At 39.2% G+C, this 27,248-nt stretch overlaps 1 protein-coding gene across 3 annotated transcripts in view; it reads left to right on the top strand.

The window, feature by feature from the left end:
- Positions 1-1,338: 1,338 nt before the first annotated feature.
- Positions 1,339-27,248, top strand: part of AMPD3 (adenosine monophosphate deaminase 3) — a 33,998-nt gene continuing 8,088 nt past the window's right edge. The window contains exons 1-11 of one of the 3 annotated variants that reach the window (XM_065683026.1): positions 1,339-1,565; positions 4,741-4,966; positions 7,157-7,352; positions 7,798-7,963; positions 10,172-10,391; positions 12,849-12,978; positions 21,597-21,791; positions 22,034-22,165; positions 23,041-23,204; positions 24,359-24,485; positions 25,279-25,442. In XM_065683026.1, the coding sequence (XP_065539098.1) occupies positions 4,746-4,966; positions 7,157-7,352; positions 7,798-7,963; positions 10,172-10,391; positions 12,849-12,978; positions 21,597-21,791; positions 22,034-22,165; positions 23,041-23,204; positions 24,359-24,485; positions 25,279-25,442 (1,715 nt within the window). In that variant the 5' untranslated portion in view covers positions 1,339-1,565; positions 4,741-4,745. Of the gene's footprint in view, positions 1,566-1,747; positions 2,144-4,740; positions 4,967-7,156; positions 7,353-7,797; positions 7,964-10,171; positions 10,392-12,848; positions 12,979-21,596; positions 21,792-22,033; positions 22,166-23,040; positions 23,205-24,358; positions 24,486-25,278; positions 25,443-27,248 lie in introns of those variants that run through there. The other 2 variants (XM_065683027.1, XM_065683025.1) reach the window with 2 other exon arrangements.

Below are 27,248 nucleotides of genomic sequence, written 5' to 3' on the forward strand. Positions count from 1 at the left end.
GGGAAGAAGGCAAGTTTGGGCAAGTTGAGAGAGGCAGCTGAAAAAAGGACATGGGTAACAGGAGAAAGGAAGCAGGACTAACAGATCAGCAGTGAATGGGTGTACAGAATGGCCAGCAGTAACAGGTGTCCTTTACTCATATATCCTGTGGGCAGGGCAACCATGAGTCAGACTTACAGACACTTACAGTTTGTAGTTTCCGGGTGGCAGATGGCTTGTCTGGGTGTTGCCTGCAAGCAGCTGATGAAGACATTCAGAGTTACTGTGGGAGAAACATGGACATGCAGTATAAGATTTTCTCCCAAGCTAAGAAACAATGTCGGGTTTTTGCTGGGTTTTTTTAGTAGCAGAATTACTGTTTTAAAATCAAAATAAAAAAATAAATTTGATTGTGACTCATTTTCAAATGCTTTGGATTGGTAAATGTTTCAGAAAACAGCTGTGACCATAATTCTTATCTTTTTTTACAAGTACATAAAGGTGATTGTGTTGATACTAGTCAAAATATCTGCCCTTGTTTGCAACTCAGACTATGCAAACTTTTGCAACTCTTCTTTGCAACTCAAAATTTGTGTGGTTACTTACTTTTCTTTTCACTTCCATTTCTTCGCCAGCTGTGGGAAGTAAATGAATTTCTGAAGCCAAAAACCTCTGAGATTTACACATGGAACATTTTTCCCTGTACCAAACTGGGAGGACATGGGGACAGCACACTTACCACAGAACCACCTGATTCCTCACACGTTCTGGGACATCTGCCTCTACCCTGCTCTACATAAATAGCCTTGTTCTTCAGTGGCTACCTTCCCAGTGCTTCTCTGTGTTGTTCAGATACTTTCATATTTAAAACGTCTTCAGATTAGACTCCAAGTACTGTAACCCAAATTTACCATAAACATCCATAAACCTTTCAACTTTAGGGCCCAAAATATCTCAAAATAAGGTCAAATTATTTTACATATTATAATCCTCATTCCTGCTGACTCATGCTTGTTTCGACCTTCAGTTATTTGTCTTGAGCTCTTTATCCGGTATGTTTATTTAAAAAAATACACCTGAACACCTGAGCCGTGTCGCTGCGCTGAAGGGCGGACATTTCTGAGAAAACTTCTGACAGGGCTACACCGCCAGCAAACTTACTTAGCGGGTTTCATCTTTGCACCAACCTCACGACGTTCTGGTCTCAAACCAAAGTTTTCTACATTAAAGCGCTTTTTGAGGAGTTTTGAAACGAGCGCTTGTGAAGGCGGCACTCGCGGAACGTCCCACAGCCGAGGGGGGCCGAGGAGGAGCGGCCCGGGTAGCTCCCTCCTACACCGGCGTGGAGACATGTGACAGAGCGACTTCTGTCCTGAAGCTTCCGAAGGGGAAGCGGAGGGAGAAGGCTTCCCTGCGCTCCTCCGGCTCCCGCTGAAGCCACGGCCCCAAGGGGGAGGCGCCGTGCCTGCCTCCGCCACTCTCTCAGGTGCAACCACAAGAGCGAGCGGCGCCGGGCAGTGCCCGCAGCGGCTGCCGCCTCCACACAGAAACAGCCCCCGCCGCTGGGCGGGAGTCTCGTCGCTGAGGTACGGACAGGGCGCGCGCCCCCTCGCCCCGCCCAGTCAGGGCGACCGTTAACGGCCCCCCGCGACGCCCCCCCCCCCACGCTAGAGCTGGGCTGGGGCGGGAAGCGCCCCCCACCCCAACGGACCCGCGGGCAGAGAGGCGGCAGTCATCCTTGCGGCTGGCGCTTCGCCCGGCCCGACCTGTGCCCGCCGCCGCCCCCCTTAGTGCCCTCCATCCGCCAGCTCCCGGCCCCACCTGCTGCGGAGCCGCCCCGGGCCGTGATGCTGCCGCCCAGGAAGCAGCGGGCCGCCCCGGTGGGGCCGGGGGCGCGGCGGGCGGGCTTCTCCGCCCGGGGGCCGTGGCGGCCATAAAGGGCCGGGGAAAGGGCGCGCGGCACTGCGGTATCGGGGTGGCCGGCCGGCCGGTGGGGGAATGCGGCAGAGGGGAGCGGCGGCATCTGCCGGGAGCAGCTCCTCCCTCCCGCCGCCGCCGCCTCCTTCTCCGCCGGCAGCGGCTTCTGACAGAGTCTCTCCATCCGGCGGGAGCGCCGGTGGCGCGACCCACCCCTGCCCCAGCATGGCTTTCTCCGGGGCACTAGGTAAGTCCCGAGGCGGGCGGCAGCGCCGTGCCGGCCTGGCCCGGGGTAGTGGTGGTGACCTTGGCAGCCGCCCTAGCGGGAACGGACCCCATGGCCCAGCCGGGCCCCACCTTCTCGCGGTGGCGGGATGCGGCTCCCTGCGCTGTCAGCTGGCTGTACGTGGGGGTTTGAAGGCGGCGGCGGTTGTCGTTCTTGTTTCATGGCGTGTGCTCATTACATATTCAAGTCCATTACATTCCTGATCAATAGTTGCTTTTAAAATAATCATTTTTTTTTTATGCGGTATGCTTCAATAGCTTTCTTCTACGGAGGTGCAGAACCAAAGAACAACTAAGCAGTCTTTCTGTGAGAGTGGTTTAGGGAAAGAGCATTTGTTGGTTGCTGGATGGCATTCATACCCCCTTCCTATCCCATTAGTATGTCTAGTTGTTGCTCTTCCAGTTGCTCACCTTGGGTAAAGGACAGCATTTTTATAGAAGGATCCTCATCGCTTTTGCAGTTCAGGGTGGCATAGCTTGCATGAGTATTGTGTCAAGCGCCTCATGACTATTTTAGGTTTATTAAGCTCATTTCAGTGACATAAGCTAGCAGTGATGTGGGTGAACCTACCTTTCAAAGTGTTTTGCGCCCTGGTCTCTCATTTGTTTGAGTGGGGAATAAGAGATCAGTTCTGTAAGAAACAAAAAATACCCAACACTTTGGTCTTGGTAGAAGACTACTTGTGTCACTTCATTTTGACTTCTGTATTACTGTGAAGATTTAAAATACAGTATGATTGCTCATGTAATGTGGTTCCGACTGCATTTTGTTTCTGGTTACAGTTCTCTCAGAGAAAGTTAACTTACACTAGGCAAATGCTCAGCCAGTGATGAACATAAAACCAATTGATTTTTCCTTAGTCAGCTAGTAGTGCAGATGTTTTGATTGCTGATTTAGAACCAGGAGAAGCATTATAATTCCACATTTTACTATTATTGCTAGCACTCTTAATGTGGTCAAGTAACTATACTGTTCTTGCATGGCTGAGATGGCTAAAGTGGCCCTTGTTGCTGGGAACTGCATGTATGGCAGTTACTGTTGCTGACAACTGTGTTCACTGAGGTCAGTGGAAAGGCTTCCATGACTTCATTGAGTTTTGAAATTGAGAAACCGAATCTAAGTTTGGATGCTTATGAGACATCATACTGCATTGTCATTGAATCATTCAGCCAAATGCGTAGGTATTTTTATGTTTCTTAAATAGCTGTGCTTGATTTTATGAAGACTTAATGCTAATTGCAAAACAAATACTTTCCAGGCAGAAAAGCTGCAGTCAGATCCATAGTTCTTTAAAACCAGTGGTGTTTTTCTGCTGGGATGTCAGGTAGTTCTTACAAAATAAGAATATAAAGTAATGTAGATGATTTTTACATTGCCATGTTTGTGGTCCATTTATGGGCCAGCATATCTCTTGTCACATTTTCATACTGTATTTGCTTTTAGAATAAAAGCATAAGTGTTCTCAAGGCAACTGGAAACAGGTGGACATTAATTAGAATCTTTTAGGCTGAAAACAACAGGATCACATATCAAAAGGATCACATATCAACATCTGAAACTTGCAACATGCCTGCAGAAATGCTGTGGTGGGGGCCCTGATAAGTTATGCCTGGAGCGATTAAAAACTGTCATGCTCACTTTCAGCATACATCACTATGTAAATGAATACTATCTTATAAAATATGCTTGTGTTTTTGTAACCAAAAGATTGTGAAATGCCAGTTTTGGACCCAGACTTCACATTCTGACAGTGCTTGGATCCATTTGTTGTGACATGTCCATCGCTATTTTTAACTTTGGTAATAAGAATTTAATCTTATTTGTTACAAGCTCCATCATACTGAAGGCATTCAAAAAGCTTTATAGTACATAATGAATAATGCTGGTCAGTAGCTTACAAAGCCTGTCTTTTTTTACCCTCCAGAATGCTACCAGATATGTATAAAGCCCATATCCTCTCTGCTTCCCACATTAAATTCAAAAGCAGGATACAAAGTACTGAAAACAAATGGGGAGGTGGGAGAAGTCACACCATATTTGCTCCTGTTGTGCAAGCATTTTACTTCAAAGCAGTTCCATGACTTTCTTATTTGTGGAAAGGATGGAGAGAGGTAGATATGTGCAAACTGCTCTTCTAACCTGTTTGTGGCTCTCAAATTCGTTCAAAGTCACTGGGCAGGGCGGGAAACTGTGTGAATGTGGTTTCCAAGTTCAGTGCAAGTGTGTACAGCTATGTATACATTATATCACAAATAATATAGTCTGGCAATGCAAGTAAGTGGAATCTACTGGCAAATCTGTACATACATATCTTAAGAATGTCTTAAGACCAAGAAGTGGCTGATTCAGAAATTGGCATGGCTACACAAGTAAAGATTCTTAGTGGATACCTGTGGTTCTCGTGTACTGCATACTGGTTTAAATTCTGTGTAGCTGTTCTACTTTATTCTGCTTTTGCTCTAAGCTCTTAATTTTGATAGGTGTACCATGAAACATCCCCCAGCCTCACACATCTTTATTCTTGTAGTTATAACTTTGTCAACTGTCTTCCTTATTAGCTGAGATGCCCAGACAATTTCCAAAGCTGAACATCTCTGAGGTTGATGAGCAAGTACGACTTCTAGCAGAGAAAGTATTTGCTAAAGTTCTCCGAGAAGAAGACAGCAAAGATGCATTGTCACTATTCACCGTGCCTGAAGACTGCCCTATTGGGCAGAAAGAGGCCAAGGAAAGAGAGCTGCAGAAGGAACTGGCAGAGCAACAGTCTGCGGAAACAGCTAAAAGGTTTGTTCAGTAGTTTCTTTCTTAGTGGAAAACAGTTTTTTAAATGGGGTTGAGTTAATATTGAAATAACTGGCAAATAACATCCTGCCTCTTATTACTTCAGGAGAAAGTTCAGCAAGCAGGTACCAAGGGCACCTGTGTACTATCCTCTGCTGTGCAGAAGGTGTGGGGATGAGTCCTAGGGAGGTTGGATTGGTGAGGTTGTCTCAGCTGCATTTCCAGCAACAGCATGGATACTGCTTATGCAAGTTTAACAGATAGCATAGCCGGGTAGAAATGAGCACAACCCAAAGACTCTAGTCAGAAGAAGAAACACTTTCTGCTCCCTCCTTTATTCTAGTTTAATTTGGAAAATCAGAAAACTTTGTCACAGAGAAAATGACAGTGGTATGATATTTCTTTTAGTCTCTGTAAAAATAGATGAAAGTGAAGACATCGCATTTAGCATCAAGGGAGAAGGTGAAAAGCGCTATTGGCATAATAAGGTTATCTGTAGGTTTCCTTAACTCAGAGATAAAAATCTAACACTATTAGTCATAAAAGCAGACATCTTGAATTTTCTCAGGAGAAAAAAAAAAAGTCCAGTCCACCCGTGAATGTAATGAAGCCAAACCTCCTGTGAAAGAGGTGGCCTTATCCTGGTGTCAGGCTGTTCCAGTATCTGAACTTCAGCGGACTGGCTGGACTATTCCCTAGAGTCACATGAGCTCAGCAGCAGTCTGACACCAAATGGCTTGGACATATACAGATTCTACAAAATGCAAGCAAACAAGGAAGCCTTTGAAAGTGATAGCTAAACACATGTACTAGGTTAGCTGCAGACAATCAGTTGGGCAATGCTTGGCATCATATTTCTGGAACAGAAGGGAGAAGAGTTAATTTAGTTAAGGTATGACACACTGATGATACAGGCTGAGACTTCTGGTCTTGAATTGTGCAAGTGGATTTCCCAGTTGGCATGTTCATAGACATAAGCAAGCACAGAAGGGGAAAACAAGATGTTTTCATTCAAATAACTATTTGGTATCTGTTTCCTCCTGAATTTAAGAAGTTTCACTTCTAATTTGGGAAACTGTCTTACAGAAATATGTTCTGTCAAACTACCTCAACTTTTGTACCAGTTTAACTGTGGGAAGTGGGATTCTATAAGTCTGTTCTTTACAAGTGGGAACAGAGCAAGTATTCATCCCTATCCTGCGGGACTGAAGTGTACTTCAAGGACAGTTACATGATTAAAACTTCTTTTGGTGTCAGTTGTAGTTGATCCAGCACTGCCTTTGAAGAATTCCATGCTGATTTCTAAGGTGGCTACAAGTACTTAAGCGAGGATGGAATTTGATCATAGAGTATTAATTATACTAGCACTCCATGTTCTTATTCTTCAGAATTTCACAGAATATGCAACCTCCAGAGAGTATTCCAGTATTCCTTTCCTTTTCTTAGTGGTCTTACTGTCATTTTAATGTTTTGGCATCTGGTTTGTAAAGCAAGGAACTATTTCTACAGTGTGAAAGTGATGTCACAGCTAGTTTATAACATAGTTACTTATTGTATGAGTATTTAAAATACATTTAAATAAATGTAAAGAGAGTAAGGAAAATAAATTTTTGGAGATACTCCAAAACTTCACTTGAGATATTACTTCACAGAGAAACACAACATTCTTTTTTTAGCTGGTTTGTCAGAGGTACACGTCTGTCACAGTTGCATCAAAATTTTGTATGTAGTCATTCAGGTAAAAGTTGTGAGAAAAAAGATGAGCATGTAGTTATTCCTTAGGCAGTGTTTGGTGAGACTTGAGCAAAAGGCTAATATTAGTTATCAGAGTAATATAACATAGCATGGCTTTGATACACAAGTCCATTCCTTCCCTCAGGGCACTACATGGCTAAATTTGTAAGAAGAGAAACAAAATAAACGTAGGGCGTCTTACAGGGATTGTAAATAAATTCTGTCATACTGTGTTCATGTGGAGGGTAAGTGCAATTGTGTGTATCAATGTCATGTGAAATGTCAATAGAAAAAAGCTAGAAGCACAAATATTTTGTGGCTAATATTTTTTCCTGTGGTATGAGAGATAGCATTTGTAAAATTTCTTAGGGGGTGACTTCTTTGCTGCAATGAGTTTTCCAGTGTATTCAGTGTTTTATACCATGGCTTATTTTTATGCTTTATACCATGAATTTATAGGAAGAAAAGTTTCAAGATGATTCGATCCCAGTCTTTGTCATTGCAAATTCCACCTCAGGAATGGAAAGCGCCATCGGCCAATCCTGTTCTGTCTCCTGCAACACCAGTTGTTCCAAGTGCTTTTCTGCCAGTTCAAGTGCCATACAATGTACCAGAGTTTCAGAGAGTTTCAATTAGTGGGGACTACTGTGCAGGGGTAAGAAACCTTTTTTATGTTGCGGGGAGGAGGGTGAATGCCAAACCATGGGCAGCTAATGTATATAAAGTGTGACATGATAGTGTGTGTCTCTCTGCCACAAACTGTAAATTGCCTTGTGAACACATCAATTTGTAAACCACTTAAAGTCAAGGTCAGGTCGTTTTATACTTTTTATCTATTGGATTTAGTTTTTTATGATAAAAGCATAATCAGGCATTCAATAAGTGGGTAATATACTGTAGGAGGAAAAAATCTGTGTATTTTGCACATTGTATTTGGATACTGTCACTGGCTTCCTGAGATTTTGGGCAAGATCCATACTGTCAAGCCAGATACACTAACCTTTCTGGAAATTCAGTCTCCTTGTTACTGGTGTGGATTCAGTTTGTTGCTAAAACTGCTGTTTTGTTTTTGTCAGTATTTATCCAGGCTTTCCTTTCAGGTTACAGTTGACGATTATGAACAAGCTGCCAAGAGCCTGGTGAAAGCTCTTCTCATTCGAGAAAAGTATTCTCGTCTTGCCTACCATCGCTTTCCAAGAACAACATCTCAGTATTTGTGTAGCATGCAAGATGAAAAATGGAGGGTTGAAGATGAAGTGTATCCAGGTGAATATCCTTGTTCTCTTTAAAAATGTAGAATTAAACCCATGCACTGCTGTCATAAAGGTAAGTTGGATTTTTGTGATGATCTCTTCTGAGTGTCTTTGGCTCTGTAGTTTATTCTATTAGTAAGTGGTGGAGAATTACTGATGGGCCTGAGTTATAAATCCTGTGTCTAATCTGAAACTTTGAAGCTGTCAAAAGCTAAAACCCCCCACACTCATTGATATTTTTGATTTGTTTGTTTGTTATTTTTGTAAGGAGTACACTTGTGTAGCTCCAGGAAAAAGCTATATGGATATGGTTTAAAGTGAAGAGTCATTTATCCTGATCTTGGCGTACTGAATTAAAGGGATTATGAGCTCATCTTCATTGTAAACTGAAGCACAGTACAGACATGCCAGTTAGCAAGCCCTGAGTCAGTAATTTCACAGTCATGGTGCCCTTACCAGGTCAAGGCTGAAAGCTGTATAGTCATATTTTTTGGGCATTCTGCCCAGTTTAATAAACTCATCACTCAGCAAGACTTATTAGGTTGACTATATTCCCCACGATAAATGTCATGAGTGATATCTGTCGCTTAGGTGGGTTGTGTCTTGAAAGCTTTGCTTGTGCATTAAACTGTTGTCACTGCTAGTTTTGGATTTGTGTGTGAGGAGTAACCTTTGGTCTGTACAGATGTGCCACTGTAGATGTGTCCATTGTGTTTTTTAATGTATTCTAAGCTATAAAGTGACATTTTAAATCAAGCACCCTCTAGCTCAGTGGTTTAAAGAGGGTGAATGAATTAACATGTTTCTCAAGCTTTTATTATGCAGAAAGAATGTAAAGAATATTCAAAACAGGAAAGATATTTTGGAACAGCTAGTAGGGAGATATTGTCAAGCTATTATTAAGTTAATTATTAACTTATTTACAGATATTTATAATTTTTAAGCTTTCTATCTCATCACACAGTGTCTTAATTGGCACAAATTTGAGCTGGATAGTTACAAACTAATACCATTCCTATCTCTAGTATTTATACCATACATTCAGATGCTTTAAGTGAATAAAAGGACCAGTTAATTTATTTTTTTGTCCTGGCTTAGCTGAATAGGTAAAAGAAGTAGCCTGACAAGTCTGACCCCAACAATGCAGTTCAGTCAACATAAATGTGGTTGAGGCATGTACTTTGTGCTGGTTGCAGTGGCAAGATATTGTAGAAGTAGCACTGATAATTCACTAACATGAGCAATAGTGTTTTAAGTGTTCACATAAGCTGAATCTCCCAGAAGTGTGTGCGTTTACCTGATTCTCAAAAAAAACCCCCAAAATTGTTATTTTGTAAAGAGATTACAAAATTGCACTGAACAAATCTCAACTGTGCTTCTGGTACTTTATGATTTTGGTCACGATCAGAAAGCCAAGGGGAAAATTGTAGTTGTGTTTTTCTATCCTTGGCTTCTACACTTCTTGTTTCCACTAAAAAAAAAAAATAATTAAAAGTAAGGAGTTTTATTTAAAAAAAGCAAACAAAGACCCTAGACACAAACAAACAAACCCCACAAAAAAAAAAAAAAAAAAGAAAACAAAAAACCAAACCAATAAAAACACAGCAAAACCAAACAAACCCTACAAACCAACCACTGCCTTGGTCAGAGTGAGAAGCACTGAGTCGGAAGTTATTTCCTGCTCATTGGATTGTGGGAATGGCAGAGGTGAAGTAAGGCACAGCCTGTTCTTTTCTGACAGATGTTTCAAGATGAGAACAACTGCATTACTATGTGCTTAAATACAAACTAATAAAATTACTACAGTGAGTCAGAAGGTAGAAAAAAAATGGTGGGTGCTAACAACTGTTTTATTGTTCAAAAATCTCAACTGTACTTTCAACAATACTAATTTAAGTCCTTCTGAGAACTTATTTTGAAACTTGTGCTGTCATACATTAATAAAAAATAGTATTAAATATATTTAGACATTGATTCAGAGAACTCTTAATGCATAATATTTGAAATAAGGTAGGCACTTAGCTTAGAGAGGGACTGCAATTAAAGCCTCTCAGAATAAAGCTGTGTTGTAACAACAGGTCTCTTATAGTAACTGAACATGTGAATTTAATAGGAAAATTAAGATCTTTTTGAAATGAAACATTATAGAAGCAGAAGGTCCTTTTTGTAATTACTTTGCTTTTTACACAAGCTATTTTCTCTAATGTAAATTTATTTCCAGATTTCCATTCACCCCCAGAAGAAAATGAAGATCCTTACAATCTTGATGATGCTCCAGACAATTTGGATTATGTTATCAAGATAAAAGGTGGCATTCCCTTTGTTTACAATAACAAAGAAATGATGGAACTCAATGAGCCTCGGAGTCTGCCATATCCTGACCTTGAGACATATACCCTTGACCTGAGCCACGTTCTTGCTCTAATTGCAGATGGTCCAACGTATGTTTCTTTCTTCTCTGTCCCTTCAGGCTGCTGGTTACCTTGTTTTAATACTTCTCACTTTTGCAATATCTAATTCCTCAGTATACTCATTATAAAATACTGTTTTGTTTTCCTCTTAAGCATACTTAAAAGTAAAAAAAGCCAAGTACAGATATATTTAATTTCTTTAGTTTATCTACATCAGCCGTGGCAAAATGAGAAGCAGTTAACAGAGAAGTAAGAAATTGGCCAAATGTTCCCATTGGAGTCAGATCTCATCCAAACTTCTTGAGGCATGGAAACTGAAACTTGAATCTTGCCTCTTTTGTTTTGGCCTGTACTGAATTTGAGGGTTTTGAACAGTTGTCTGGAATTTCTTCATGTCTGTTCTACTCCTGCTGCATGAAGAGAAACCCTGAGTTTGTAGAGCATACAGAACAGCTCAGAAACATAAATATTCAGTTTGATTTGTTCCAGATGTGAATTAACTGCTCATGTGTTGCAAAACTGATCTACACACGCACAATCAAAATAGGTCTGAAATTTCCCAGAACCACCAAACTCCTGGGAAATCTCTAAAAACTAGAAACTTAACAACTCTAGAATAATCACTGACACACTTGCAACAAAGCAATGTCCTTGTCCAGTACCTAATGAGAACATGTACATCCAGGTTTTTCAGTTTACTTCCTAGCTGAGGACTGGAAACATCAGGGTTTCTCATGGCCTCAACACTGGGAAAGGAAAAGAATCCACCCTTAGATGGAACAAAGCAGGAATCTGACTGTTCTTTGAACTATTTGCCCTGCCTGCCAGCGCTACATTTCTAGTCCTGCCAGCTGAAGATCATCACTTACAATGTGACAAGTTAGTCCCACCTGGTGCATTCTTTCCCTTTGACTCTGTGTCTGACACCTGCAGTGTGATCTGTCTGCCTTGCATATTGATAGTGACACAGCAGATGGGCTGAATAGAACTGCCCCATTCCCTTAGGGCTTTTTCAAGAGCAAAAGCCTATGTTTCTGTCAGCTTTATCAGCACTGTTGCTCCAAATCAAAGCTAGTTGGATTATGATTTGTTTACAGTATGCAATAGGGAAATGCATTTCCAGTTTAAGCATGTTATATTCCAAGAGACAGATACTGAGAAGATAAAGGACAAGGAGGAAGACGTTGAAACACAAGTCATAGTGAAGACCCTTCTTTTTGCAGCTTTTGTTAACAGCGTTTATCAGGAAGCCGTAAGAAGGGCCTTGGAGGATGTTAGAACACCCAGCACCTTTGTGAATGCAGGAGCAATTATCTACTCCTTTCACTTCTTCAGATTGAGTTTTTGCAGGGTGATTCACATTTCCTGATAAATACACACAAACCAAAAGGAAAGAGTCCAGTAATCCTGGAAGTAAAGAGCGTAAGCTCTTCATGTGGTGTTGTTTACCTGTTTCTAGCAAGTGCTTTCCTGCCATTTATGCCTGTCACACGTGGGGCTGCTTGGAGATCAAGAACCCACTACTCTTTAAGCTTTACTGTTCTTTAACTGGTGAAAATCTCACCTGTACTCCTCAGTTTTTCAGTGTCTTGAATATCAGAAAACCCAACAAAGACGCCCTGCAGTGGGCAAATGCATTTTGATCAATATCAGATACAGTGAGACTGTTTGAATTGGACTTTCAAGTGCATGATGGGATTTGTGTCCCACTAAGGAGAGACTGTCAACAATAAAGCAGAAAAAAGAAGGCTGTTTCATGACTAGTGCTACAAAAATATTGTAGATTCACTAAGAGTTGACAGATGGTGAAGGGAAAAAACATGTCATTGGTTAAAAATAGAAAGAGAACCATAACAGAAGATGAAAGTGAAGACAAAGTAGGCAAGCAGGAACAAAAATGCATGGTTTTTTCAAAGAAGAACAAAAGAAAATATAGAAAAAAGGTATTTCTACACAATGTATGTGTTTTAAGGCATAAAAAAATGTAAGTGTACTGGATCATAGCTTGGCTTCTGATGTTCACATTGAAAAAGCAAATAACCTGGGGAGTTTGCTTTTTTTGTTGTTGTTGTGTTTTTTCATGATACCCATAGTGATCTGTAGTCTGGATTCCTTGTGGTTTGTTATATATAAGGTGATCTGCTCTATTGAAGGCATAGTTTCAGAGTCGTAGCAGTTGACATCGCATTTCATTACAGGCTTTATGCTTTCTCTGATCATCATTATTGAAAGAACTGCATTATATGCACAGATGCAGTGATAAATACTTGGACTACTTAAAGGACATAACACAGTTCTGTAGAGTTCTGTTTGAGGTTTGGTCTGAAATCATATTGGCTATTGATTGCTAACCAGTAGGATAAGAAGAATGGATTTGTCTTGGTCTTCATTAAAAAAAAAAAAAAAAATTATTGTGAAAACTTTCAAGTTCTTTCTGAACTGAAGGTAGAAATAGTTTCAAGTTGACTTTTGTGTTTTCTTTTACAGAAAAACATATTGTCATCGGAGGCTTAACTTTTTAGAATCTAAATTTAGTTTACATGAGATGTTAAATGAAATGTCGGAATTTAAAGAATTAAAGAGTAATCCCCATCGAGACTTTTATAATGTGAGAAAGGTAAGTGGGAAAAGGGTTAAAGGCATGATGTTGTGAGTAGGAGTTCCAGCAATTTTGCTTTTTTTGTGTGAGGTGTAAATTATATACATGAAGTGATGTGTGTAAAAACACTCAATTGAACTACATTATTTTTAGAGTATTAAAATTGCTCTACATGGGAACATGCCAGGAAAATGAACTTGAATGTTAGTGGATTAATTGGATTAGGCTAAATTCATCTGTTTTACTTATCCAGAATCAAAGGAGCTTAATTGTATGTAGATTGCTTCAAAGGAGTGAAACAGAGTTAATCAAATGAAGCTCACTTGGATTATGAATAGAAATATCCACATGGAAGTTCAATTTATTTTAATTAATTCACTTGAAGTCAGTCAAATGCATTTTCCTGCTTTCATGTAGGTAAGTAATACTAGACTGTAGTAGGAACAGCTGTATAGGTTTTGGATGAAAATTTAACTTCATATTGAAAATAAGCATTTAAATACGTGTCAGAATTAAAACGACCTCCCACAGAAACTGAACAGAGGGTTTGTGCTGCCATCAGTATCTGGTAAAAAATGTCTGTGGAATCTGAAATAAGTTATTTGTGTTACATTCTTAGCTGTCTCTGAGATAAGCTGGGGGTGTAATTAGGAGACAGGTAGGGGAAGGAGTGAGCTGATTTAATTTCCTGATATATTCACACCCGGGGAGCTGCTTTCTTTTCAAAGCATGGAAGCACCAGTGTTAGCCTGCTTCTGTTTGCTTCCCTTTCTTGAACTTAAGAGGAAGTTTGTGGAAAGAGAATGCTTTTTTTTGATAGGTGAGATTTCTTCACAAAGCAGTAATTGTTGCTGGTGGTTTTAACCACTTCAGACCCATTTTGCATTGTTTCTATATGCAACTGGAAGACATAGTCCTTATGTTGTAACGTCAGGGTTTAGATCAATATTTTAATCCTTCTGTTTATGTTTTAATTAGTGTAATTTAATTAATTACACCAAGAAGTCATTTTTGCTTTTTCCAATAGTGTCCAGTGTGCTGGCTGTTGAAAGTTTGCCACTGTTGTGGTAAAAACAATCAAATATAAAATCTGCTAAACACAAGTGTTTGATGGATGTACTCCTGTCTATCACAAGGCTAGAAGCAGATGGGTTGGTAGGTAAATTCTAATGAATTTCACACTTTTATCTGTTAAGTGTATGAACAGGAGGATCTATGAGCTACTTCACTTAAAGCAGGACTCAAGTGGCAGAGGCTTGACTCGTAACATAACAGTTTTCTTGCATAACCCTGGAGAAGATACTTACTTCATACCTCATTCAGTGAAAACATTTCACTAGGTGACAGACATTAATAAAACACATGGTGATGGAGAGGTGTGAAGGACAGAGTTGTGGATCAGGTAACTGCCTTACAGTCAATTTGATTACTGAGAAGCTGTAATTAACAGGATTGTACTTGCTAAATTCAGCCTTTGATTTAAAAGCAAATGTTCAATGTCTCTGAGCATGTCTTAATTATTTTCTAATTATTTGCTATTAAATAAGGCAATCTACAAATGGATTAATGTTGTTCAAAACCACAAAATTTCCATCACTTACACTCTAGCAATACTCAAATTCAGGAGTGCAGGAACAAGCTTACTTTTCTCTGCCACAGGTCATTCCTACTGCCAGTTATTGCTTGCTGCAGAGTTATTGCTTGCTTAAAATAGTATTCTTCTGAAGCAAGCTTACAAGCAGTATTTTTATGAAGCACTCTGAAAATTAAACTGCATTGTAGAGTTCCTGCAAGTCCCCAGATAATCTTGTTTTCCCTGTCTTGCTAACTCATTTAATGATTGGATCTGTAACTTCCCCAAAGTGTTTCCTTCCTAATAACAGTTTTAGCAGTGAAACTTGTAATACGAAACACACTTCTAGGGCCTACATTTGCAGGTCGTCTCTCTGTTAGTCAATCATTAAACAATGCCTACTGTTCATAAGGAAAGCAGGAAATAAGATTCACCTCCCAACAGAGTTATTAGTGAAGTTGTCTATTACATCCCTCAGACACTAGTGTGGAAAACCTGGTAAAATCCATTTGATTACATAAAAGAGCCAATGTAACTGATGGAAAATGCCCAAATTAAAACAATTATGAATGTAGAGTCAAGATCAATCAGTGAGCATGTATTGCTGTAGTTAGAAAGGTACAGGAAGCTGGACAGCATTATATTGTTGGCGTGACAAAGGTTATTGTGGTGTGGGTTTTTTTTTTTTCCTTCTCCCCTATTTTTCCGGGTTTTATGGGAGTTCTCCTGTGAGCTCATCTCATATTTCATAGTATATTTCATAGTGGACTTAACCAGGATGCAAGCAAAGATATGTTTTGCACTGATCAAGCTGGAACTGGAAAAGTGCCTTTTAATAACCTGACAGACGCATCTATAGACAAACAAAAATCCACAGGTGGTAAAGACTGGCTGGCTCCACTTGGCTCCCCACAGGAGACAGACAACTGTCTGAGTTGGAGAATGCTAACTTTACAGAAGACTCTTGAGTTTACCATCAGCAGGGCTCTCCCACCTTCTCTGGCTGATGAACTGAAAAATGCAGTAAAAATAGGTTTTCCACATAACTCCTGGGTTGCCTGCATTAAGGATGAAATTAAGCAACAAGAGTGCAGCTCTGTGGCACACAAACTTAGAACTGAGTTTTAGTTTGTCTATTAGGGTGTCTTGCCTTACAAAGCATGTCTGTGAGGCTTTTTGAGCGGGGCTTCCAGTAGACCACTGTGCCCAACAGCCTCTGGTAATTCAGAGCTGGTTGATAATTCAGTTTCTAAGCTGAAATACACCTTCAAAGTAAGGGACCAAGAGCTGTTCTTGTTATTAGGAACTTTGGTTTGTCTCAGTTGTTATTTCTAGGAGGGAGGTTGGTGCTTTTTTTTTTGTTAAAAAAAAAAAAAAAAAAAAGGTGAAGCCAAGCTACTTGTTTACCTAACATACACTTGCTGTCGTTATAACATATATCTGTGTTCTGTGTTTGATACAGTTTTGTAAAGAAGAAAATTACAACCTAAGCCTCCTTCCATATTCTTCCTCTCTTTAGCCATTATTTCAGTCTGTCAGTAAACCAAACCTGATTGTGTATCATAGCAGTGACTTTTACATGTCATATTCTTCTGCCTACAGCTTCACTAGCTCAGATGTCTGGCCTTGTGTGGCAGGCCAAGGGAGCCATCAATGCAAGAATGCAGTTTCTAGAGTGGCTTACACAGCCCTTCTGAATTACGCATTGCAGTAGCTGATGGCTGCTGTGATGTACCATTTGGTCTAGATCATCACAACTGATTGTTTTTTTTCTTTTAAGGTATTGGTTAGACAAAAAAGAAATAAATTCTAGCTTTTCTTTGTGACCACAGGGTTGAAATACCACTTGTTATTTCTAAGAAAGGATGTTTGAGTGGGTTTATGGACTTGCAAATTTTATAGATCTCACAAAATATTAAATGAGATTAAGAGATGTCTTAAAAAGCCTTAAATTAAAAGCCTTAAAAGCCTTATTAGTGAACAGTGAATTTATACTTAAGTTCCCTGAACTTTGATTCTGAGGTTGAATCTTTTTTTCCCTCCTGTAGCTACTTACTGACAATGAAAGTGAAGACTTATGGGACAGCACCAGATTCAAAGGACAGGAGTGCCTCTGTGCACTTCTCTTAGTATTACATGTAATGGTGCCTTACCACTCTTAACTGGCATTAAAGCTGTACTTCGTGCTTTCAAAACACAGTGCATACTACTTCTCCCCTCCGGTCTTGCAGAGATGCTGAGGTAAATCTTTACATCTACCCTCAGTCTTGCAAAGTAAGCATGAAATAATGAACAGGGAAAGCCATCAATCATTATAAAGCAAAAATTCTGTAGAGACCATAATAAAAGCTTTTCCTCTATCCTCTTTTTTAGTAATTAAAAGAAAAAGAAATTAGTTTTACTTCTCAGCAGTGTATTTCTGTATTTGTGTGAATACAAACATTACAGGGCTTGATTCTGTGCATTTGCAATGCGTACAGCCACACAAGAAGCTGGAGATACAGGGATTTGCATCTCCTGTCTCTCCTGGTTTCGGGGTTGCTCTGGATGCCATAAGTATGAATTAGACAAGCTCCTGAGGGGCAGTGCCTGGCTTTAGGGACTATTTCAGCTGCCAGGAGCTTTACTGTTCTACCCTCTGCTAGGCTAGAATATTTTGTGTCTCCTGCCGCTTATGCCTGTTACAGAGCTGTGAGGAAAGAATCAAGCTCATTTTATAAAGCTGTTGCATCCTATCGGAAAAAGCTAGTGCTGTATGAATGTATTGGTGAGCACAGAATCCAGCAGTAGGATGTGGAGTGATTTCCCTTCAATCCAGCATTGAAGTAACGGCTGCAGTGTCAAGTTCCTGAAGCCCAGAGTTATTGGGGTAGAAATGTTTCTCTGTTAAAGTTCATGTGTTCAAAAATCAGGTAGTTTGCAAGTGTGGATACTACTTACTGGATTATGCACTGGGTTATGCACTGGATAATTTCAGTATCATTGGAAAGGCTGCCCTTGGCATTTGTTTTTGCTGTATTTATCACTTTGAATCTAGACCATATGCCTAATTCAGTGCAAAACTATTTCTGACATGCACAGAGAAGCCCTGAGGTAGACTTTTGTGGAGAACTGAAAGACAGTGGAAGAAAAGTAATGCAGGAAGATGAGGGAGGCAGAGTAGTTCAGGGAAGCTGGTGCTGGCGAGGTATGTTATGGAGGCCAGTGAGAGCTTCCTTCAAGCGGGAAGTTGTACACACATGTAACTGTCTTGACTAAGAAGTGCAAGCATTTCATCCACAAAGACTGAAGAGAAAATGGCATTGGGTGGTCAGGTCAAAAAGGAAGGGGCTAGCCTGAACTGAGAGGGTGCCAAGGAAGACAGGCTGGCTTCGTTATATGGAGAATTGCTGAGTCATCATCTTTTATTTGCAAGAAAACTGATGCCCACCGTTGCTTGAATGAGATGATGGAGTTTAAAGAATTAAGGAGAGCTTTGTGTTAACAATTGTTAACTCATTTGTTAAAAAGGTGAGTTCACTGAAGGCATATTAAGTGGTCCAAGATAGATTTCTGTCAGTCATTCTGTTTCTTTTTTTTTTTTTTTTTTCATTGAAGATTAAGGTGACCTTGAGTAAAAAGTTTCCTCCTGTGGGAGGGGACAATAATAGCTGCAACAGGAAATTTGGCTAAGGGCATGCAGCTGAGGTTTTTTTCTACTAAGGGGAAATTGAGCTGAAGTGGCACTGTATCAAATTTGGAAATGCAAGCAGAATGTTTGCAAACAGCACAAATAGACCTTATGGCAGAGGGTTGTTACTCACAGCCCAGAAAAGCCTCAGCTTACTTCATGTATTATAGGAAGAGCAAAATAGCAATAGCTTAAACTGGGACTGGTTTTATCTTCTGTGTGGGAGAGAGGAGGCAGAGGGGGCATTTGTCACTTACATGAACTCAATCTGTTAAAATTCCTTTAGTAGATGCCCTTCATAACAAATAACAATGAAATTAGAAACAAATTCTTAGCATGACAGCACTTCGAATAAAAATAATAATTTTAAAATCCATAACCAAATCAGACCATATAAACGCTATGTCTAAGGATTCTGCCTTTAGGTACTTCATTTAGATAGGCTTGCACCCTGAATTGTGAAAATGCACAAAAGCATACACACTGATTAATTATGTGCTAGGGTAGGTCAAAACTTAGGTCATTAAAACTTCCAAAAAATTGCATTCCTTTTAAAAGCAATTGAAGAAAAAGCTGTGTGATACTCTAAGACTTAGTGAAGTTGATGCTTACCTAAGGGTCAAAATATACTGAGTAGTTAATAAAGGTAGCCAAAGTACTGCAGGCTCTCTGGAGAAAGCATGAAAGAGACTCCAGGAAAATCTTTCTACCCTTGAGAAATAATTCTGTTTAGGGAGACGGAGGAGGGGAAAAAATATAAAGGAAAATCTTGGTTCTTGGAGAATAAGCCTGATGTGGTTAGCTCAGCTATAGAGCTATTTGTGATATGCTTGTGGGGATGGGGCAAGATTTCACAGAGCTTACTGAGTTGCTAAGGGACATTTGAGAATTATTTATGAGAGGGAAGCATGACTTTAAAAGAAATGCAGTTACTACTGTGTCATGTGATCCTTTCACACAAGCAAACAAAAGAAACGAAAAGTCTCCTGGCTTTGTGTCCTCTCCGTCCTAACAGTGGTGAATTCATGTTGATGTAAACAGAGAGGAAATGTTTTGTTTTGTTTTTTCAAGACTCACTAATTCCAGTAGCTGAGCCACCACTAGAACTAGTGCATTCTGAAATTCAGTAACCTACTCTTATTCAAGTTCCCTAACCCTGGTATTCTATACCTGTAACTTGCTTTTTTTGAATGTTTAGAGCTTAGAGGGCATCTATTAATTATTTCATTCTCCCACGAGTCAACCAAGCCTAGTAGTTTGTAATATTTCACTGGTGAAGAAAGTGTTTACAGTAAACAATATTTGTTTCTAAAACAGAGGTGCACTTGGGTTCAAGTATCTATATAAGTAGTCTGAGGAGTGTAATAATATTAAGCAGAGCTGTTTTGACTATTTTAGACACAGCATTGTTTACTGTGCATTAGTAATATACTTCATGTTATGTACTTCAAGACAGTAATATGTCTCTTGCTTTTTCATTTAGCTGTAAAGTGTCTAGTATATTTGAACTGGGCAGCAATTAACAATTAAGTGTTCATGTTTAGGATTCAGTTTATATCCTGGTCTTTAGTTACACTATTAACATTCATATGGAAATAGATTTACCCTTAGAAGACTGCAACAAATTCTGTATGTATAAACTGAAATTGAATGACTACACATGCCAAATAAACCAGTGGCATTTCTGTGGAGTGTATGACATGGCATAAGTTGAGTTTTACATTGCAGGAGTGTGGCTGTTATTTGTTCAAGTACTCAGTGATGTGTTTCCTACTGATCCTTAAAAGCAGAATGGGATGTCAACTACTTATGTTGGCGAAATCTGAAATCTCCTATTTCCTTTTGTGACGTTTCTTAGGAACATTGTCAGTATTCAGGGTTTTTTAAAACCTTTAAATTCAGACAGCAAAACTGTGGGTGCATTCTGACAGCTGGATTACCAGTGCTGTGCAGAAGCAGATTATTTATTTCTGCTTTGAAGCTCTTTTTTACTCTGTATAAGAAGTTAGAGCAGCCCTTTCCACTACAGTTTTACATAGGACCTCATGATCAAGTGTTAACTTTTATGATTCCAAACCATCACCTACCAATACGTAGGGCAGTACTGCATGGTGCTTTTTAGACTTACTATCTGAATTGTCCTGTCCCTGTTATACATCGTCTTGAAACTTGTATTATAAACTCATTATCTGGCTTCCGACTCCTTCTGCAGAACCATTCTGTCAGTTGGTCTTGTAAGACTTGTCTCCAGTACCAGTCTGTTGGTACACAAGGAAGATGTTAGAAATAGTCTGAGCATTCTGCTCCATGTACTGGGTATTGCTATGCTGGTAGGTGCCTTAAGGCCGTTATCCTAGCTAAGGCATATTCTTACCTTTCAGATGCTTGGTCCTTGTGAACTGCAATTAGTATTATCTTCCTTTTCAAGCAAGAAGAAGTTGGGGAATATACCTGATTTTCTTCTTTCTCAGTATAGTTAAGATAATAAACCCTTGACTGCAAGCAACTACAGTGGATTCATTTTACATACCTGCTGTCAACACTAAGGCATACATACTGAAGGGAAAACTCAAGTCAACAAACAAACCCCCAGTCTCATCAGTTGTTTCTGTGGATTGTGTTCTAATATAGGTGCTCAAAAAGATATGCAGGCTCTGGGCAAAAAAAGCAACATACCTGTGGAAACCATTTGGTTCTTGTCTTTATGGGGTTTTTTTGTTTGTTTGTTTTTAAATGGGACTTCAACAAAAACTGCAGGAGTACTCTCAGCCCTTCTGTGAAGCTTGCACCTCCCTTGGTGTGTGAAGAGATCAGAAGAAAGTGAAAAATCTGTCAGCATTATGAGTTGCTGTATTATAATTAAACTTGGAAAAAATAGTGGCAAAATTTCTCATGTGTACATTTTGCAGTTCTGGTGACCTAAGCTGTTCTATGTGGCTGAAGTAAAAAAACCATGAATTATGCTTTTGGAAATGGCTAAGAACTCCAGGTTCTTTCAGCCAGAGAGGGTGGTTTTGACTACAGTCCGTAAACTAGAAAGACATCGTCATTTTATGGATGAAGTAAAGAATACTAAAGAATGCCTAAGGAAGTATAAAATTTAATCTGAACCCAAGTTCTGTGATTGGCACTTATAATGTATCTTGTTTAAAAATATATAAGGAGGGAACTGTTAATTGAGGGCTGTTTCATTTATGGTTCTGCTTGTTGAATAATTCCTCCAAACCTAGAATCTCAGGGTTCTGAAACATTTTGACTTGCTTAGGCACTAATCCTTTTGTTACTTGGAGAATATTTTAGAAGGTTTTAGTCATTGTTGTCACTGACATAGATACTTTGCTAATTTAAGCTCATGTATATGGATGATGAGCATGAATAACTCTTTTATTTCAGGTTGATACTCATATCCATGCTGCTGCTTGCATGAACCAGAAACACTTATTAAGGTTTATTAAACACACATATCAAACGGAGCCTGACAGGATTGTTGCAGAGAAGAAAGGCAAGAAGATGACTTTAAAGCAAGTCTTTGAAAGCCTTCACATGGATCCTTATGACCTCACTGTAGACTCTTTAGATGTCCATGCAGTAAGTCTATCAAACTGACAAACAAGAAAACACTAAGTTTTTTTCAGTGTGAAATTCTGGTTTCTACAGTTTTTGCATGATAACTTATCAAATCAGAATTTGAACTTATGCATTACTTTGCATGTTTGACATAAATTAGCATAGGCTTTTTCTTGTATGTGCCTCTCATTGCTAGGCAATTTAATTTATAAACTATTGTGTGTACTTAAATCCATGGTTATTTGGGTTTTTTCCTCCTCCAGGGTCGTCAAACATTTCATCGATTTGACAAATTCAATTCGAAGTACAATCCAGTTGGTGCCAGTGAGCTGAGGGACTTGTATTTGAAAACTGAGAACTACATTGGTGGTGAATATTTTGCTCGTATGGTCAAGGTAAATAAGTTTCAAGCTTTTCCAGCTATAGAGAAATTAAGGTTTGTAAAAGGTACGTGATGTCATAATTGTATCTTGAGCTAACACTATGGTTAAGTGATTCCAGGTACTGGGCTTGCTCTGGCAGTTTATCAGAGAAAGACCTCTGCTAAGTCAGCCACTGCTGCTTTCTAAATCATTTTATGAGGTAGAAACTCATACACATAACCTGTGTATAAGTTCAAAGCAGTGCTGGGTACAGTTTCAAATTAATGGAGAGCAGCCAAAAGTCAATTCACTGGCTTAATATTTTGTGTGGATGTAGTAGGCTAGTGGTAGCTGCTAGGGAAGGAGGGGCTGGGGCAGTGCCTCTGCATAAAACTGTATCTGCACATGTATGCACAGGCTTCAAATTTCTTACAACCAAAGAATTAGTAGCTTTCATGAATTAGATGTCAGCTTTTCTTAAACATACAGAAGTGCTTGTCTAAAATTAACAGCCTTAAAATTGCTTACTGCCATGCATTTTGGGTCAGATTCTCTATTGGTCTGCATATTTTATGTAGTCACTTACTACAGTTTAAATAGTATCATTCTGAGTTACCAATTTTAAACATACGTCTTACAAAGGTGTTAGCAATAACTGCACAATATTGTCCTCTAAATCTAGGTGTTACAGTTAGTTACAGTAAAATGATTCTGAGATAGCTTGCCAGCAGAACATTTAAATGCCTAAAGTAAAATAATTGATTAATAGACAAAAGATTTCCTTTTTATCTTTAAAGAGTGAAAATACAATTACGTCTGGTCTGAGGAAAAAAGAATGATAAATATATTACTAGCTGTAAATGATCTTCAGTGTCCATATTAAAGCAAATATATTTATTACTTAATAGGAAGTAGCCCGTGAACTAGAAGAAAGTAAGTACCAGTATACAGAACCCCGCTTATCCATTTATGGACGGTCTCCAGATGAATGGCTGAACTTGGCAAAATGGTTCATTAAGCATAAAGTTTATTCCCCTAATATGCGCTGGATAATTCAGGTTCCCAGAATCTAGTAAGTAATCAGGAGCTTTTGGTAATTTTAATAGTTTGAAATCATACCAATGATTTGTTTTAATTTCTGATATTTATTAGATGGTTTATGAGCTTTCCTGTAGTTCTATTTATAAGCAACAGCCTGGGAAATTTATTTTTGACTATTGCTGCAATTTTCCTGACAGTGTGGGGGTGGAAGACAGGAGATGGGGTTTGAATCTATTCTTTATGAAGCTATTCAAAACTACTGTGAATTAGTTGTAAGTCTGAAGATACTAAAAATCAAAAATTACAACTGGGTGAAATTTAAGCTGCATTCAAGGGCAAGTTAAAACAAATCTGAATTCCATAAATAAGAACTGTTGCCACCAAACTTCCTTAAGATCAGTGACTAAATGACAGTGAACTTGGAAACGCAACACTGATTGCTGATTTGCAAACTTAAATCAATACAAGTTTTTCTTAGTTTTTAAGCATCCTTTGGGACTTTAATAAATGGTTCTTTGTTTCTAATACATATATTATAATAGTGTCCCATGATAATTTTGTCAAGTCTTAAAGCTGCACTTCGTGTTTTGAAACTGCACAGCTGGAATATGAGTAGAGAAAGAGCTGTCATGGTTGCATATATCCCCCAGAGTGTGTTTCTCATTAGGGAGAAAGTGTCTGTCCTGTAATTTCTTATTTAGTGATTTCTTATGTACACAGCAGAATCAACACCTTCATTAAGTTATGCACTTAATGACACACTGAAGTACTGTCCCTCTGTTCTGAGAGGCTCACTAAAGCAGAATGAATATTCTACTTTTGTTTGAAGTAGTTAACAGCTTTGGAAAACAGAATCTTTCAGGAGAGGTAATTCCTTATCTCACCTATTGGTATTTGGATTGCTGTAAAGGAAAGGGTCACGCTTTTTGACAGAGCATCTACCCTTGCATACTGTCTATTTTTGGAGCACTCAGGAGCTCCAGCAGAGCCTGGATAAAGCTGAGTGGCAGGAGGTGCAGGAAATGGAGCACAGAGACAAGCCCTGCCCTGACATAAATTTTTAATTTCTTAATCCTGGCAGAACTGAAGGTGTAGGATAAACTCAAATAACAACAAATGTGAAAGTGGAGGAAAAATAAAAGCCTATTAAACAATGGTCAAAACTGTGTATTTTTTCCTCTTCAGTGACATATTCAGGTCAAAAAATATTCTGCCTAGTTTTGGGAAGATGTTGGAGAACATATTTGTACCTTTGTTTGAAGCAACAATCAATCCCAAAGACCACAAAGAATTGCACCTTTTCCTCAAATATGTAAGTATATTTGGATTTTCTGTCTCACATGAAACAGATCCTCTCCTACTCATACATTTTGTTTGTCCACAGCTGTTTCCAGACACTAAGATCTTCCTCCTCCGTAGATGACTTGTATTACTGTTTTACTGGCAATTTAATAAAAGGCTGGGTAGGGTCCTGTTGTTAAGTAGTTGCTATTTATTTCCCTGAAACAGCTTGCCACCTCTTTACTTGCCCTCTCAGTAATCCTCACTATGACCAAAAGACATTTGAATGCTCTTGTGCAGAGGGAACACAGTAATCCAGGATGTGCACTGGGAGCTTGCCTCTGGGTCTGGCCTTCAAAAAGGAGGCAACTGAGAGGAAGTATAGTGTAGATCCTGATGGGACTCAGAAGCGAGGATGTAGCTGCTGGGACATGATTAAAAGAGCCATTTCCAAGAATGCCCCAGTTCAGAACTCTGAGGTTTCCTGGGATCCTCTGGCCTTCCGCTGCTTTTCAGATAACAAAACCAGATGAGTTTAAAGGATTCTAATCTGGATCTGAAGGAATTTTACAGGCTTTTGTGCACCTGGGCCTCCTCTTTGTCTCAAAAAAAAGGGGGGGTGTGTGTGTATGTGTGAAACTGCCTTCAAGTAAACATATTACTCCTGCTATCTGCAGGGAGTGGTAGGAGGGCAGGACTGCTAGCATAAGCAGGAAATGAAGAAAGAGGACTAGTTGCTTTGTACAAGCAAGTCCTGAAGGAAAAGTAACATTGACATTTGCTTCTTGAAAATACTGATTTCTGTTAGTCTCTTCTCCCACCAGGTGACTGGCTTTGACAGTGTTGACGACGAGTCCAAACATAGCGGCCATATGTTCTCTGACAAAAGCCTTAACCCTGACCTCTGGACCAGTGAGAAGAATCCCCCGTATAGCTATTATTTGTATTATATGTATGTGAACATCATGTTGCTAAACAACCTCAGAAGGTAAGTAGTCATTTTTTTGCAAGCTTTCAGAAAGAAAAATCAGTAATCTTTGTCTTAATCTAAATCAGTGTCATACATCCGTTGAAGCAAAGGTTATCTTGAATTATTTTAAAGAGTCCAAAAGGAGCACACAAGTTATTTTGAAAATGTTAACTGCAAAATGAATTCAAATGCAATACTCAGAAATTGTAAAGGCATCTGGTTAATACACTGGTTTGACACAAAACTGACTTGTTGACCTTGGCTTGGATTCATAGTGGATTTCCAAATATAATGTACCTATTGGTAGCTTGCTGTCTCCTGGTAATTTAAGAGGTACAAAGTTATGTTGTGAAATACTGGTTTTAGGGCTGCTGCTGTTACCAAAGATAGACAAAGGAGGACATAGTTATAAACTGCACATCTAGCTAACTTACTTTAGCATGCATGTTGACTCATTCAGTTTTACTACCTTTGAGACCAATGTCTAGGCAAGTAATGCAGAGAGGTATGATTCTGAATGTGAGATCATGACTGTAAAAGCAGATTTTGGCATCAGGCTCAGTAAAGCCTGAAATTCAACATCAGGTTATGTTCCCAACTTTGTGGCTGACTCACTGAGTGATCTGCACAACTGACTCAAATTGAGGCACAGTGAGGTTATCCACTGATGTTACAGTGTCATCACATAGTTTGCAAGGATTTGGTTCATTATTACTTACAAAATATTTTGGGATTTTCTTATAGGAGTTGCACAGACTTGTCATTTTCACAGGTCTTATTCAAGTTAACATTATTTCTTCTCTCCCACTGTTACCTCAAGCATTTCTCTCTTGACCACCCAATAGAATCAAAACTCACGATAAAAACATCAAATGGAAAGGACATAGTACAGCAGCTGATAGCCAAGTCATCCCTTTCATCACATATTTCTTTCTTACCTCAAAATCATTTCAACTACTGTTTGAAAATCTCCCTAGGTAATAATGAAATATTCTTTATAGCTAGGTGAGATAATGACACAATTCATCAATGAGTCAATAAAACTGTTCACCCTGTTAAATATACTGAGTATTTGAGGCATCACAGCCAGTCCATTAGAAGACTGTTTTATACTGTTCGTAATATTAGCAAAGTCAGCAAGGGTGGATTATATCCTTGCATCCATTTTCAGAAGAAACGTGACTAAACTTCCATCCTAGAAATTCCTCATTACTTTAGCACTCCTTGTTGAAATTCTTTGCTTTGAATATATCTAAATATCTAATACTTATGGAACATTTGTCTTCACTGAGTAATAGGGTCCATTATAACCTAAAACTCAGCATAATTTTTAATACAGATGATTAAAATAGTTTTAGAAATTATAGCGTTAAGTCTAGTGTAACAACTAACACTCCTGTGCAGCTGAGGCTGTGGCTTCATGCTACACTTAACGTGGTGAGATGGCAGGTTGTCACTGCACTACATAGTGTTCGCTAACTCTCGGCAATGTGCCTCCACTGCTTCCTTCATTTTGAATCTAGGAATTATGCAGCTATAGGTTGCATCAGTTCACTTAGCTTTCCGTCCCGTAGTTCCCGCAGCTGAAAACAGTTTGATAACTGTTCAGCCAGTATTAAACAATTGCTAAATGAGATATAACTGGGGAAGAAAAGAAGGAAGGCACAAATATGTTAGGTGATGGCAGGGGATTGGGTATAGGGACCTGCCCCTTTCAACAGCAGCCTGATTAGATGTCACACCAAACTGTATGAGAATGTGTAACTTTTTTTAATTCCCATATTAATGCTAATTATATGAAAAATAGATGAAAACCAGTGCATT

Source organism: Lathamus discolor, chromosome 6 (genome assembly GCF_037157495.1).
Source record: "Lathamus discolor isolate bLatDis1 chromosome 6, bLatDis1.hap1, whole genome shotgun sequence".
NCBI lineage: Eukaryota > Metazoa > Chordata > Aves > Psittaciformes > Psittacidae > Lathamus > Lathamus discolor.